We start from the raw sequence: 14800 nt of genomic DNA, 5'->3' as shown, positions 1-14800 counted from the left end.
TCGAAAGTTGATCAATCGTCAGAGGTGCATTTGGATCTAGTTTATCAGGGTAATTGATACTTTGCCACAGGATTGTTGAGACCACCTTTTGAAGACGTGCTTAGTCTCATGTTGTGCTTTAGGTCTGGCGGCTGATAAGGCTATTCTTGGGATGTCCTTGTGCGATCAGGTTAGCTTTGATACCTGCTATCATCTAGTAACTTTCGATATCAGTGTTGCGACATCTCAGCTGGATGTTTTCGTGATTTTTCCAGCCCCGATATGCTCCTCATGCCATCAATCATCCGACCTCATCCGACACCTCTGCCTCGTACCCTCTCCTCCCTGGATCCGGCCGATAAAATGAAAGAAGGGCTTACTGGTGATACCCCAAGATGCCGACTCTTGAAATTTGACCCCTTTTCAATCGGTCGTAGTTGGTGAGGCGAGAATCGAGAACTTCGAAACTGCGCCAAAGTGGGGAACGTGACTTGTCATGGGATCGCAAGGATTTCTAGAAGGGACCTACTGGCTTTTGTTTCGTTTTCCGGAAGTTCCTAATCGTGTGCTCGCATCTGCGGTTACACTCGGACTTCCCAGGCCCTTGGAGAGAATGGCCGACTCGAAAAGGATGATTAGGCCCCGGGAAGCTCAAGCCATTTCTTGTCCAAAAATAGCGGATTTGAGGGCCGAAAATTTTGCCAATCTTTGTCCCAGAATAGCGGATTCGAGGCGATTTTAGCCCCAGGCATGTCCACGGATAGCGGATTTGAGGGCGCAACTGGGCAGAAAATTTTCTGGAATAGCATTCATATCAAAGATGGAGATTTTACCGTCAGCGATGAAGAGAAGAAGCCAATTTAGCGGATTTGAGGCCCATTTTGACTGCTTTTTGCGGACAAGAAATAGCATGAGCTTCCGGGGGCCTGGATGATTTGGATCCGACTTGCTATGATGATCCACAACATAATTTTCGGAAGGGCACTTGACATGATCGGTCTGGTCAGAGTCGTATGATTCTTTTCCCCAGGTGACGGAGGCCTCGATAGCAATTCTCGGATCTCCTAAGGCAATCACCGCCGCTCACGCGCAGAATCCAACTCTCTGTACGCAAGCAAAGGATGGGCACAAGATGGTTGTTACCATAACTAAGTCTCCCCAAGATCATGAGAATGAATTAACATATCAGCTGGATCGCTTCGGGAACAACCTGCGCTCGAGGGTTCTTAGAACGCCATACAAAAGTGTCGCTGTCAAAAACCCCGTTAGGACTCCAATATCACCTGTGCCAGCCTTGGCGATTGGGCCAGTGTACTCAGTCTGGGACATAGAGGGGACGATCACCGCAAAGGCTCCTGCAAAGGCGAGGACGGCTGCAATCCCAAACGGGAGCCTTGCTGGGTTATCCCAGTCCCCAACAGTGTACGAGGCAAAATTGTTTGAGCGAAAAAAAAAATGCTCAGAGAGAACGATGGCTGCGAATGCTGTGGACCAATAACCGATAACGCCTTGACAATGGCCGTTGAAGAAAGTTGCCGGTGAACTCAACTCGGTAAGACTGTCGGGCACCAAGAATAGCCAATGGTATCAATCTGTGGTGTAGATTAGACGGTGGGTCATTTTGTATTTTCAGCTTACATCGCCGTTGATAGGACTGCGAAGACGCATTGCGGCAGACGAGCTAGGAACGGCGCAATGGTCATAAAACTGGTTCCTGAAAAGAAGACGATACGTTGTTCGCTCATTCAGGGTCGAATGCGACGAAACGCCTTACCGAAAGTATACATCGTCGGGGCGCACGCGGAAGATGTTGATAGGGCGAGGAGGACTAGGAGGAATTTCCCAAAGACTCCAGCTGGTGAGAGGATCACGGCGAGCAATTGACCGATATTAAAGCCTGGTTCTAAATTTTCTTTCCAAGCCGGTACTCCTGGAGCCGCCGCAGCAAACGCCGCACCAGTCAGATGCCATGGTACCTACCAGTGCGTGATGATGTAGTTGATAACAAAATTCGTGATGCTCACATTCGAAGTTAGCAAACCGAGATAGGTATACGTGAAGATCCGGAGGCTATTTTGCGGCAGCTTGAGAAATCATTGGAAGTGACAGAACCTGATTACATTTACCTCAATGCTTCCGCGTCATGATAGACTCCGTAATCTGGGGTTAATGTGCACCAGCCGATAACTGCTGAAGCAACGAAACAGCCGAAGGACAAAATTGCATTTGCACTAGTGGCAGTGGGGGGGCAAACAATGATGATGTCGATTGATTTAGGTGCTTCCCCCCAACTCCAAGTATGACAAGAAGACCCAGCGCTTTCGGTATCCAAGAATAAGTCTCGAAGCTATTCATATCATCATCCACTCCGGCAGATGTCGTAAACATAGAAGCCTCACATATGAACCACACAAAATGTCACCTGAGATCAAGCGCTAAACGTGAGTCACCAAGATACATCAATAGATCAACTCACCAAAAGACTGATGACGCCAACGATGACGATACCCAAGGTGTCGTTCAAGTGGTGAGAAACAGCTGCCAAACTCTGACCGCCGATGATGCAGTTCAGGATCAAATATCCCTGCATTGAAATAACGTTAAGGAGACTCGGGATGATCGAACCATAGTACCTGGATCTGTTAATTATTATACTCTACATATACAAACGTCTGGCCTCACCCCCAGGAGAAGCGCGATTGCACCATCCCACGCGTTCCCAACTTGGGGCCGAATACCGCACTGATCAGGAGGATGAACAATACTTCAAGAGGAGTCACGATTTATTGGCCAAAACTTACAAATAAGCCGGAATGGCGCAAGTTCTAGGGTGGGTGTTCTTTATCAGCAACCCCGGGTGAGGAAGGTTCACACACATGATATCAACTAAGAGGATGGTAGCAAGGCTTGCCCGAAAGCCGAGGGAAAAAAACGCAGGGCCAGCCGACCCAGTGCCAAAATTCAGGATGTTGAAATTGGCGGAAAACCAGACGAAGAACAGCTGATAGAGACGCTTATCGGTCCGGCGTTCGGTGGGTATTGGGGTGATACTGTTTTTCCCTGGTAAGCTTGTCTAGGCGTTGGGGAAAGACCTACCCTTGGGTCTCGACTCCCCATCGCGAGAGAAATTCGGACCCTTTCTGAAAAAAAATCTCCCTTTGAACGTCAGGCCGGATGGGTTGCGTCGAGTAGGCTTTTGAAACGTTCGATGAGGCCATGGGTGTTTGAGATGAGGGGTTGCTTCTGGCTGAAGCAGCGAAAGAAGCATCCAGCGCGTGACCTGTGGATACGACGAAGAAGCGCAAGTTACATAGATACTTACCTTCTAGAAGCGAGTGAATATCGTATAATGTTCATCTGAAATGAGACGGCATAAGTTACATAGCTGATGTGCGATAAAAATACAAATGCGTCATGGTGAAAGACAATCCAACTCGACACTGCGTGACCACCAAACTCAACTCTCGTCACCATTGCCGCTGTCGTTGCATTGAACATCGGCGAGATTGAAATCTCCTCCGCGGGTCCGTCATCTTCCGCAGCTTATCCATGAGATCCTTTGCCAAAAAGACCGTCTCATTTTCTTCCTCATAACGTGTGAGCTTTTCATCAATGGGCTCCAGGATGCAGATGTCTGCGGGGTGTAAAGAAGTGGCTTCTGAGAAGCGAAATATTGTTATAAACTCGTGTCGGAATATTTTAACATCGACGGTGGTCAGCGCAGACGCTGGGGTCGCGTGCGACACTAGAGACAAAGAGAAACGCGTCAGAAACGGCTGTAACCTGATAAACATCATGACACTTACCTTGGACGAGGAAAACATTGCCTTTTATCAGAGCAAACGCGAAATATGCTTCTTTTACAGGAGCGACAATGGTATCGCCGCCATGCACTAACATCTTGCTCAAACTTGGTGAGTGAGAGAGTGAGTTGGACGTCGCGCGTGCCATTGATGAAGAGATAAAAGTGTAGAGTTGTGGAAAAAGGAGGGATGACAGTACTAAGGGCTGTGCCACAGACTAAATACTCCAGCGACATGCTCGGAACACGAGGGGGAGGAGGCACGTCATGAGTGAAAGGCAAGAAAAGAAACTGAAAGACTGCCGAATGAGGAAATACAACCCTGTGAAACGCCGAACCGGCAAAACCTGTGACAATCTTTTTCACGTCTTCTCCAGTCCACTGGGCTTCTTGCACCAAATCCTTGTCATGGATAAGACACTCCAAGAGCCGAGGTAATTTACTCAGTTCCCCTAGTTCGTACCCAAGATTCACTAGCACTCCTCTATAGGATCTAAAGTGGGGACTTTGACGCCATTTATGACGTCGGTCAGGTCGGTAATTTCGGTCATCAACAAAAAAGTGATTTTTTGAAGACCTTTGGCCATTTATCTCCATCTTATGTGTCGCGTTGATACGCGTTTTTTTTTGCCATTTCATTAAGGAGAACCAGGTCGATCAGCCAACTTTTTATCACCCTGACGCCATGATCATCCTGGAGAGCGCCGCAAGAATGTCAACTGAATGAGAAAAGTCAACAGGACACAATGCAATGCGACATCGTCCAGACAGGGGCGCACCAACTTACCGATGTCTACTATTTGACAACGCCGCACTCGCCATGCATTTCCCCCTCATCCCTGCAGTTCGGGGCGAGACCTCCCTGGAACTCTTATCTGCTTTACGCCTAAGGTGGCGAGTTATGGCGAGACCAAGAGTTATCTGAACCACTGCGAGAGAGCAGACCTGATTCAGTAAATCTTCGACAAGGTCTCACGTGTTTATCTTCAGCTTCTAGCCTTTTCATGCATCATGATCGGCGCCAATTCGTTACGAGAACCTTCATCATGTTCACCACGATGTGGCCAGGCATCGGAGAAGGGGTATTTCAGCGTTTCTGGGGTAGTAACGTTCCGGAACTGGACTTGAGCAGTGGGAAAGGAACAGCCTCGACAAGTATACCTGGTATTACCCTGGCCCCGGTTCTTCACGATGGATTCCGTTTCGAGGCGAAGCTACCCTGCAGCTAAGATGCCGTACACACTCCAGCTATTCCAGCCCAAAGACTTCTGTTGACGTCTCCGGGCGACAAGGCAATTCATTCCAGTCTTCCTTTTGATTCTCCTGCCAATCACAGGGAGTATCCGATTTCCGCTTACCTTGGATCTGGAGATTTTTCTACCCTCCTCCTTACAGTTATGGGTTGTCGATGTCGCTGCTACAACAACCTCTAGCAATCTGGTTTTGATGAGATTCATCATTTCGATGTTCGAAACCTCCGACATTTTCGTTCGCATTCCTCCTAGGTCCCTCTCTCCTGCCCACTCGGATGATTTTTGTCATTCTCCTTCTGCAGCGGAATCATCCGTCGGTCCTCGCAATTTTTTTCCCTCAGTTGGCACGAGATGGTGAGTCATCCTGGTATATAATAATATTCACGGTGGATTTTTCAGCTTGCTGACTACATAGATCCGCGTGACATGTCATAGAAATTTTTGGCTTCCAAAACAAGGGAGACTTATGGCCGTTCTTATTAATGACGCGGGCGTTAATGCGATGCGCAACGTTCCCATGTCTTCTGCATATGACTTGCGCTTTTAGATCTAGCGCCTCCATGTCGGAGTGTCCTCATGTTCAGCATGTTCATTTTCTGTTCCGTTTTCTGCCATCGATTCTATTTCGAATTCATCCTCACACGGCCGTTCCGAAATCGAAGCTGCAGTTCAAGCCTACAGGTAGACTCCCAACTCTAGTTTTTAAAGCACCCCGTATCTTGGAGCTTCTCCCGGCAGGCGTAGCATTAAATTCAGGCATCGCCTCCGTGGCAAAGTACTAATGCCCACTCGTATGGGGGCGAATAAAAGTCACCTCGACAGCTTATTACCCGTCGAATAACGCAATCAGCTTTCGCGACATTCCTTTCCAAGCGTGCAACTTTCCAACACCTTCCCCTAAGATTTTGTTTTGTCTGCAACTTTATCTCTTATTGGCGCTGATTCTCTGGAATGATCTCTTATCTTTCGGTTGAATGCCGCAGTTAAGGATGTAGTGAATTCGACAGACTGGCGTCTAGATTCGAATTCATTGCGTGCAATGACACTATTCATCGGCGGCTTCTGACGCTATAATTTTCACCAAACTGTTACACAATAGCAACTCGCATTATGCACGTTCAGAGATTTGATTTCAATTTACTGTAAAGACGGAAACCGGTACCCTTTTACCACGTTTAACGCTCTCTTGGTATTAATTGGTGACTGGCACGAAAACCTATGGTCTCTTGATGAGCCCGGGCAAGTTACAGTGGTGGAGGGGCGCAAAAAAATATCAGACTCAATACCACTCTAAGAGGTACTCCTCTGCGAGAGGTGTAAATAATTCGTTTCATGAAAACAGACTGTTACTGTACTAGTTAAAGACCAAGCCCCCATCAATAGCAATCGTTTGACCTGCGAAGGCTTCAGTAAAAATCCACCGACCGCCCATTAAAATTCCTACCAGTCAGAAAATGGGATTCGGGAGAAGCGAGGTAAGATACAAGGCTTGCGACCTGCTCTGGCTGGCCGACCTTCGCATGTGCCAGGACATTCGTTGCCTGCAGAAAAACGGGCTTATAAGTAAAAGATGAAAGGGTTGGCAATATGGGGGACAACAAACGCGTTTGATAGCAGCGCATGGCCCCCCGAGGTCTTTGTCCGTGGGGTGCGTGGCTAAAATCGGTGACATCAGCAAGACCGCAAATTGTTTGGCGATGCTTGGGAGCTTGGGGCGCTTGCCAAACATCCCAAAATCGTACGACCCCTCCCAAGCTACGCCGATTTGTGTCGTTAAATACAATTGCCCGAGTTTTGAGTCTGAAAGCCAAGCACCACAATTATAATAACATGTTAGATACAACATACAAACATGTTTAAAAGCAAATTTCATGTGAATGATGGTCTGCATACTTGCTAACATAGTATGCCTCAAATGCATCCAGTGAGTACGAAAAATGGAAGTCAAAGGGTAAAAAATCCCTCCCAAATACAGGCTGAAGGTGCCCACCCCGAAGAAAGGTATCTAAATGAAGAACAGTGGCGATACGCGCGCCGTTTCGGTATGTGTCAGGCTTGATCTTCCACATACCTGTCTCGGGATCAGGGGCTGTGCCAATTCGTTTGAACCATTCGACGAAGGCACACGGGTATGTCTTTGCATCATGAGTAAACGAGAAGAAGAGCTTTACTCTGACAATGCTCATCCCCTTCATTCCAGGCTTGTCTTGGTCCTCGACAACAAGAGCACAGTCGTGTCGCGGCCCTTGTTTTCGCCATGAAGGGGTTGAGCGGATACGTTCCGTTCTCATGCCTCGGATGCCAGACTCGTCACTAGGAGCGTAGAACGTGGCGACGGCAGAGTGGAAGACCGAGATCTTGCTTGTTGGATAAGGACATTGCTGAAGAGGGATGTCGGATGATGAGGTGCCGTCGTTTGCGTGAAGTTGATCATAAAGGAAGCGCCGAGTGAGCTCAACGAGCTGTGGTTGGTTGATATGTTGAGCCAGGTCTTGGAGGTAGCGGGGGTAGTTACGTTCTATCATGAATAAGCAGCAATCCAAATAAATAAGTGAAACATGTGCGTACCTCGAGTTCTCGCAAGAGTAACGTTCCCTGTTACATACTCGTCAATGATTCCCGTGTCGTCGTCCTCATCGGGAGGTAGGATTGGTTTCGGAGGTGGTGCGTGGGTAGGAGGCAACATACGGCGCGCAACGAAATCGGCGCGAGCTCGAATGAGCTTATCGAGCCGCTGATTGGTGAGCAACATTTGGCCAAGGGCCTCGTATCGATTGGAGCGACGCCACGGCCTCTTGACAGCAGTGATGTGGCGTGATTCGGTGATAGATGAGCAGAGACCTCCAGGAGCACCGAACTCCTGGATTTGGCTGATCAAGTGGGCAAGGGAGTGTTGACGAGGAAGGGTAAACCCGATCAAGGACGAGAAGGGAAACAAAAAGAAAAATGTCGCTCAATTCAACGACAGCGACTGGGGTCTCAAGACGCGTGGTTGGATCGAATCCGCATCTCGATTGTCGCCAGAGGATTGGGCGTACATATTTGAGGAGGCAAATATTCGTGCCGGCCTCAACGGGTTAGTTGATGACGAAGATTCTGTCGAGGGCGCTGCGGATCCCCGCGCGACCATTGAACTTTGGTATGTATCTTTCTAATCCCAATCCCGCCACACTGTTCTCATCCTACATGGACACAGACACTTACCAATATTCACACCAAATCCTTTCCTGTGCACAAAAGGCTCGTAGATACATAGAATTGTCTAGTCTACAGTAGTAGCCCAAATATATTTACAATCGGTCGAGTATCTTCGAATCGGCGTCACTTGGGAGCTACTTGGGAGCTACTTGGCCGATTTTGCGCCAGCTCGTATCCGGCCTCTTTTTTCGGACGACCGGATCGAGCTTGGCAGCTTGGCGAAGTTGGCGGCCTTGGCCAAGCGTCCCAAGCCGTCCCAACCAATTTGTGATCTTGCTGATGGAGTTGATACGTCAAACAATTTACAGAGTCTGCAGTGACTATATGTACTCATCTGGGTCTCGATGACTCCAGGTGCGTACGCGTTGACGGTTATCTTGTGTTTGTTCAACTCCAACGCTGCGTCATGGGGATTGGTTAAAGTCAGCTCGCCAATTGGGGGCGTCACACATACATGCTGTTTGAGTTAGCGAACGAACTGACGCCTTGGACATGCAGTACGCTCCAGCGTTGGCGAAGCCTTAAGGAGAATAAAAATTGTAGCGATCGTCCGTTTCGTGTGCGGAGTAACTCACCTTGCAATCCACAGATCGAGGAGGCACCTAGTGATATTTGTTTTAAAATTATAACGGAGACTCGCAACTTTAGGGTCAATGGTTGAAAGTTACCGATGAGACGCCCTCCAGGATTTTGCTTCACCATTTGGATGGCGGCGTACTTATAGCAGAGCACCGTGCCGCGCACGTTGACTGCCCAAATAGACTCCCATTCGTCGATATTTGCTGGATATCGGACGGTCAAGAAAATGCGTAGGTAAAATGCAAGTTCGAATACCTTCCATGACGCTGTTCAAATGATCTTGTATGATTCCAGCATTTGCAACCATCTTGAGGAGGTAAATTTATCAGAGAAAAGGTAACAGGAATTGTCCACAAGTAGGTCACCACGTCTAGTCTTCCAAGCTCCGCCACTGTTTTTTCCACCATCTCCTTAACCTCTTGTTCTTTGGTAACGTCGTAGGGAAGCGCGATGGCCTTTCTACCGAGTTGCTGAATTTCGGCGACGACTTCCTTTGAGAGATGGATCTTGGAAGCGACATCATCCACGCAGATATCAAAGCCGTCTGCGGCGAGGCGCAATGCGATGGCCTTGCCTATACCTTGAGCACCACCTGTGACGATGGCGACGCGTGTACCGGTGAAGTGGGTAATAGGAGCTTGAGTGGCCATTCAAAAATGGGGGATGACTTGCGAGAACCGCCTCCTTTCCTCGTTATAAGCTGGCAGGAAGCGATCTTTGATCTTGCTTGCCATCAGGATGTCAAGTGATTTGGCGTGTGACTGACCGGCTCTTCGAATCCAGCGCTCCGGCGAGGTAAGCAAACGACAGTGCACCTATATTGCCTGAAGAGCTTCGCGGTAGACCGACCAAACCGAGCACCGCCGCGTGGAGAGTCCTCTTTTTAAGTGCGATACCCATCAATTGATTGAAATTGTTGTTACAGCTTGAGCCTCGGAGTAGTCAAAGGGATGAAAATTCGATTTGGTGAGGAGGTGTTTAGATTCGAAATATGATCATATTCATCTGATATACTTAGTCCCTCACCTATCCTCTATGATTTCCAAGAAAGACAATCTTGCTTCATTCCATGATGATGCGAGTTTATTCCGTAAATTCAAACTATGACTAGTTGAATACCACGCCCCCATTAACAGAAATTGTTTGACCTGAGGATACCTTTTAAGTCACAATTTTGATGATAATTGAAATCCATACCGGTCAAAAAATGGGACTCGGGAGAAGCGAGATACGATACGAGGCTTGCCACCTGCTCTGGCTGACCGACCTTTGCATGTGGAATATTCATTGTCTGCGGGGAAATGTGCTAATAAATAAAAGAAAGGAGGGGCAGGATAGGGGGGAGACAAACGCGTTTGAGAGCAGCGCATGGTTCCCCAAGGTCTTTGTCCAAGGGGTGTGTTGCTAAAATAGGTGAGTATAGAATATTAAAGAGTCCACTGGATATATACTCATTTCGGTCTCAATGATTCCAGGCGCGTATGCGTTGACTGTTATTCCGTACTTGCTAAATTCCAAAGCTTATATGGGTTAAAATTTGTCCGGTTGTGAATGACGTTCCACGTACATGCTGTCTGGGTTAACGAACGAACTGATGCCTTTGACATGCAATATGCTCCGAGATTGGCGTAGCCTTGGGAGGATAAAAATTTGACTCGAAATTTTTTTCTGCAGTGCATGCTGAGTAGCCCAACTTACCTTGCAATCCGCAAATTGACGAGGCACCTATAGAAGGACGTTATTTTGGCGTTTGAATCGAAACGCCTAATGTTTGTGGCTTTTTTACCAATAATACGGCCCCCAGAATTTTGCTTTGCCATTTGGATGGCGGAATACTTGTAGCAGAGTACTGGCCCGCGCATGTTGACCGCCCAAATGGACTCCCATTGATCGATATTCGCTAGGTGCGGACGTAAAATAAAATACGCAGGGTAGCTTCAAAGCTGGAATACCTTCCATGATGCTGCTTGGGAACGCGATTCCGGCATTTGCGACCATCTTAAAGGTGTGATTTAAGCGGGCAAATTAGGAGACTCATCACAGGATAATACCAAAAGTACGACACCCACCACATCCAGTCTTCCGAGCTGAGCCACTGTCTTTTCTACCAGATCCTTGACCTCTTGTTCTTTGGTTACGTCGCAAGGAAGGGCGATTGCCTTTCTACCCAGCTGCTTTATTTCAGCGACGACTTCATTCAAGAGGTCAATTTTCGAAGGGAGGTCGTCCACACAAATATCGAGGCCATCTTCGGCGAGGCGTAAGGCGATGGCTCTGCCTATACCTTGGGCAGCGCCTGTGACAATGGCGACCTGCGTACCGGTGAAGTGGGTAATGGGGGCTGGAGCGGACATTCGAAGATGGGAGGGTAAGTTGTTGCAAGAACCACGTTGTCTTCTTGTTTATAAGCTGGCGGGGCTCGATTTAAATCACACCATCACGATGCGATGGAATTTGGAGTCCGTGTTCATCGAATCAAGCATCGCAACATGACTTGGAGTCAAGTCGTCAATCTGGCCAAACACCTGTAGGCTAGGCAGACTGAGCGCTGACGCGTGCAGAGTCCTTTATTGAGTACGGTCTGTTGAGGTTGTTGCTACAACTTTGAGCATTTGCGGTAAGATCTAGCAGTCTACTCAAGGAGAAGTGCGGTTGAAAGTTTAGGCCCGTGTGATTTTGACCACCAAGCGAAACAATCTGTGCCACTTTCGTGAAAAAGAAAGAGAGAATCCCATTCAAAGTCTCTCACCTATCATCTATCTTCTTCTCTGTAAAAAAAAGGGATCTTGCTTTATGATGACGCGACCTTGATGCGAACCAATGAGGTGTCAAGAGTCCCACCGTCCTGATCGGGAAATCGGTGGCAAGGGTCCGTGGCCGTATTTGCAACGGAAATTTTTGGACACGGCTTTTAGACACGACGACGACAGTCCACGACACACAAAAGACGGAAACTCTGCCTTTTCTCTGGAAGGTTGAAGTATCCTTTTGCTGGGCTTCTACGAGCTCACCATGGCTTCCCCATTCTGGGCCCAGGTCGCCAGAACCTGCGCTTTCACCCACACACGAGCAGTTCGTTCTGTTCCCATACTTCGTCGCTCATTTGTTGCCCTTGCTTCTCGGAATCATGGTACGTTCAACTTGTACTTGTATTCTACGCAAATTTTCAACAGTTTTCAGCTATCCACCCGCGATTGTCACGGTCGTCGTCAGCAGCTGCCGCCGCCGTGTCTGATACTCCAGACGTTGCTAAGCCAGTCAATGAATCCCCACGTTTTTCTGAATTGAAGGGCGCTATCAATGACCGCACCCTTCAAGCCATCACCAACGGACCTTTCCACCATACTCACATGTCGGTTGTCCAAGCCGAAGTCTTCCCCCTTCTCCCACAACTTGCGGAACCTTACAGCCCCGATTCTGGAAATGATCAGCCACGCGACCTCCTTGTCAAAGCTAGGACAGGAACGGGCAAAACCATGGCTTTCCTCATCCCTGCAATTGAAGCTCGTCTCAAGTCTCTCGAGGCCCATGCAAATAAGGTTGTTCCGGACAGCGGTCTCCCAGACTCTGCGAAACTTCGCAGGGAAGCGATTCGCGCTCATGCAACGGACACAGTCGGAACTCTCATTATCAGCCCCACTCGTGAACTGGCGTCTCAGATCGCTACTGAGGCTATGAAGCTCACGAGCCACCACCCTGGTTTCGAGGTTAAACTATTCGTCGGCGGAGAATCAAAGTCTAATCAACTCTATAGCTGGAGAAAGGGACGCAGAGACATTGTGGTTACCACGCCAGGACGCATGAGGGACTTTTTGGAATCAGAACCTTCTGTTTCAGGTCCGATCTCGCGTGCTGAAATTGTGAGTTCTCTTCGATGGCATTGATGTTTCATTTACTTACACGTTGGCAGCTAATCCTTGATGAAGCTGACACCTTGCTCGAGTTTGGATTCAGGGATGACATTGAAATGATCAGGGATTGCCTTCCCCCCACACCTCAGCGACAGACATTTTTGTTCTCTGCTACCCTCGGTGCAAATATTCGAGAAATTGCCCGAGCCTCTTTGGCGAAGAACCATATCTATATCAACTGTGTTTCGGAGGACACGTCGCCAGTACACGCACACATCCCTCAGTACCACACCATCCTGCCTGCCGCAAATCAACAGATCTCTCACATCCTCCGCACCATTGCGCACGATCAACTGACACACCCGGGTAGTTCAAAAATCATCGTATTTCTGCCCACCACGAAGGTCACCGAGCTATTCAGCGACATTCTTCGTGAAGTTGGACGGGATTCCTTGCCAGCCCGAACACGGGTTTACGAAATCCACTCGAAGAGGAACATGAACCAGCGCAGTACGACCAACAAAAACTTCCGGGCTGATACCTCTGGAGCATGCGTTCTTGTCACCTCGGATGTTTCTGCCCGAGGCGTAGATTATCCTGGAGTTACTCGCGTTATCCAAGTCGGCATTCCTTCCACTCCCGAACAATATGTTCACCGCATTGGTCGTACAGGCCGTGCTGGGGCAACCAAAGGCCGTGGGGATCTCATCCTCCTGCCATGGGAGATGGGTTACGTCTCCAGGACCCTTAGCCACATTCCACTAAAACCCGTCACCGTTGCTGAACTCACCTCGCAAACAAAAGAACTCGCTGCCAAGTTCGACGAGAACCCTGCATCGTTCTTCCCACCCGCTCCCCCCGCCCCTCCGTCTTTCAAGAAGGATAGAGGCCGCCGCGAATACGTCCCTATTGTTGGCCCACGGTCATTCAACACCCCAACGGCAGCGCTTGTTGAAGAAATCGACAAGAGTGTCTCAGACCTCGTCATGAAGCTCGACGAAGAACAAGTCATCCAAGCGGCCGTGGCTATGATGGGCTTCTACGCTGGCAAAGTCTCTGAGCTGCGCACATCCAAAATGACCATCCTTGAAGGGATACAGGCTTGGGCTATGGAAGCTGGCGGAGCCTCTAGGCCACCACATATACCCAGCAGTATATTGTCGGGTGATGGTTCTCGTCGGCCTCCTCCCAGAGAAAGATTTGTGAAACCCGAGTGGGCGAGCAGTCCTAGAGATGGAGGGTTCTCGCGTGATCGGTCTGGTGGTGACAGGAGTGCTGGGGGGTACGGCGGCGAGCGCAGTAGCAGTCGGCGTCCTTGGGAGGGCCGTGGTTCTTCTGCCTCCAGAAACCGGTCTGATTCGTTCGACCATGCTCCAACCCGCGAGGGCCGTGGTTCTTTTGCCTCCAGAGATCGGTTTGATTCGCTCAACCAGGCTCCTGGTGCCCCAACCCGCCGCGATGAGTTTGCTGCACCCCGTCGTGATTTCCCCCGTGAAAACTATCCCCGTCGTGAAGGTTCCTCGTTTGGTGGCGCGCGACGTGAAGGTTCCTCATTTGGCGGCCCCCGTCGTGAGGGTTCCTCCTTTGGCGGTCCCCGTCGTGAGGGCTCCTCGTTTGGCGGCTCCCGACGTGAAGGTGGTTCTAGCTACCAACGTGATAATCGACATGAGGACCGTGGAGGAGGTCGCCGACAGACTGGTGAACGACGGGGGTCTCGAGATGGATCCTGGTGATAAATTATACTAGTAGACACACTTATTATGATCCCTCCATGCTTGTATTATTATATTTGCTTTAGATACGTAAAAAAAAGTACTAATCGTTTGGATATTGACTCTGAGAAACAGTAGCTGTTCCCAATGAACCCAAACACGAACAAACCATATCACGTGCCGTTCAGTATATAAGCAGCGAAATTTTTTCTTCGTCTCTTCACTCATTTCGGGTTCGCTTTATTGTCCCCCTGCGATTTCTACCCTCTTCTCGCAGGAGTCTACCGCTTTCCCTAGAGGGACGAAGTGTCTCAGCTGGAGCGCACTCTCGCCATTGGCTTTCAGTTATCGCTGAACTGGAGTGAAGTTCCTTACCAGAGATTCTACATATTCCTTACCTTGTCGTCCTACAGCTATGTACCGCTA

General features: G+C 49.0%; 4 protein-coding genes across 4 annotated transcripts; all 4 read right to left on the bottom strand.

The window, feature by feature from the left end:
• Positions 1 to 1164: 1164 nt before the first annotated feature.
• LACBIDRAFT_245872 (cytosine-purine permease) lies at positions 1165 to 3197 on the bottom strand (the record flags this gene model as incomplete). Its single annotated transcript, XM_001876349.1, is given in 11 exon segments — positions 1165 to 1522; positions 1539 to 1571; positions 1618 to 1693; positions 1754 to 1955; positions 2004 to 2049; positions 2106 to 2210; positions 2234 to 2373; positions 2471 to 2612; positions 2662 to 2721; positions 2832 to 3029; positions 3076 to 3197. The coding sequence occupies 11 exon segments, from the start codon at positions 3195 to 3197 to the stop codon at positions 1165 to 1167; spliced, it is 1482 nt and encodes a 493-aa protein (XP_001876384.1).
• A 249-nt stretch (positions 3198 to 3446) lies between these two features.
• Positions 3447 to 3930, bottom strand: LACBIDRAFT_311123 (uncharacterized protein; the record flags this gene model as incomplete). The annotated part of the gene is made up of 2 exons (XM_001876348.1): positions 3447 to 3724; positions 3786 to 3930. 2 exons carry the CDS (start codon positions 3928 to 3930, stop codon positions 3447 to 3449), a joined length of 423 nt encoding a protein of 140 aa, XP_001876383.1.
• Positions 3931 to 6388: 2458 nt separating this feature from the next.
• LACBIDRAFT_246562 (uncharacterized protein) lies at positions 6389 to 9461 on the bottom strand (the record flags this gene model as incomplete). The annotated part of the gene is made up of 10 exons (XM_001876347.1): positions 6389 to 6429; positions 6479 to 6539; positions 7212 to 7247; positions 8124 to 8185; positions 8563 to 8631; positions 8687 to 8752; positions 8808 to 8834; positions 8901 to 9014; positions 9067 to 9118; positions 9177 to 9461. 10 exons carry the CDS (start codon positions 9459 to 9461, stop codon positions 6389 to 6391), a joined length of 813 nt encoding a protein of 270 aa, XP_001876382.1.
• A 457-nt stretch (positions 9462 to 9918) lies between these two features.
• Positions 9919 to 11165, bottom strand: LACBIDRAFT_323152 (uncharacterized protein; the record flags this gene model as incomplete). Its single annotated transcript, XM_001876346.1, has 8 exons — positions 9919 to 9959; positions 10009 to 10102; positions 10163 to 10215; positions 10263 to 10318; positions 10379 to 10444; positions 10510 to 10711; positions 10764 to 10809; positions 10881 to 11165. 8 exons carry the CDS (start codon positions 11163 to 11165, stop codon positions 9919 to 9921), a joined length of 843 nt encoding a protein of 280 aa, XP_001876381.1.
• Positions 11166 to 14800: the final 3635 nt, after the last annotated feature.

The sequence above is a fragment of the Laccaria bicolor genome, genomic scaffold (genome assembly GCF_000143565.1).
Source record: "Laccaria bicolor S238N-H82 LACBIscaffold_4 genomic scaffold, whole genome shotgun sequence".
NCBI classification, from domain to species: Eukaryota; Fungi; Basidiomycota; class Agaricomycetes; order Agaricales; family Hydnangiaceae; genus Laccaria; species Laccaria bicolor.
The sequence above is the reverse complement of the archived record's forward strand: the minus strand, read 5'-3'. Positions and strand labels throughout refer to the sequence as shown.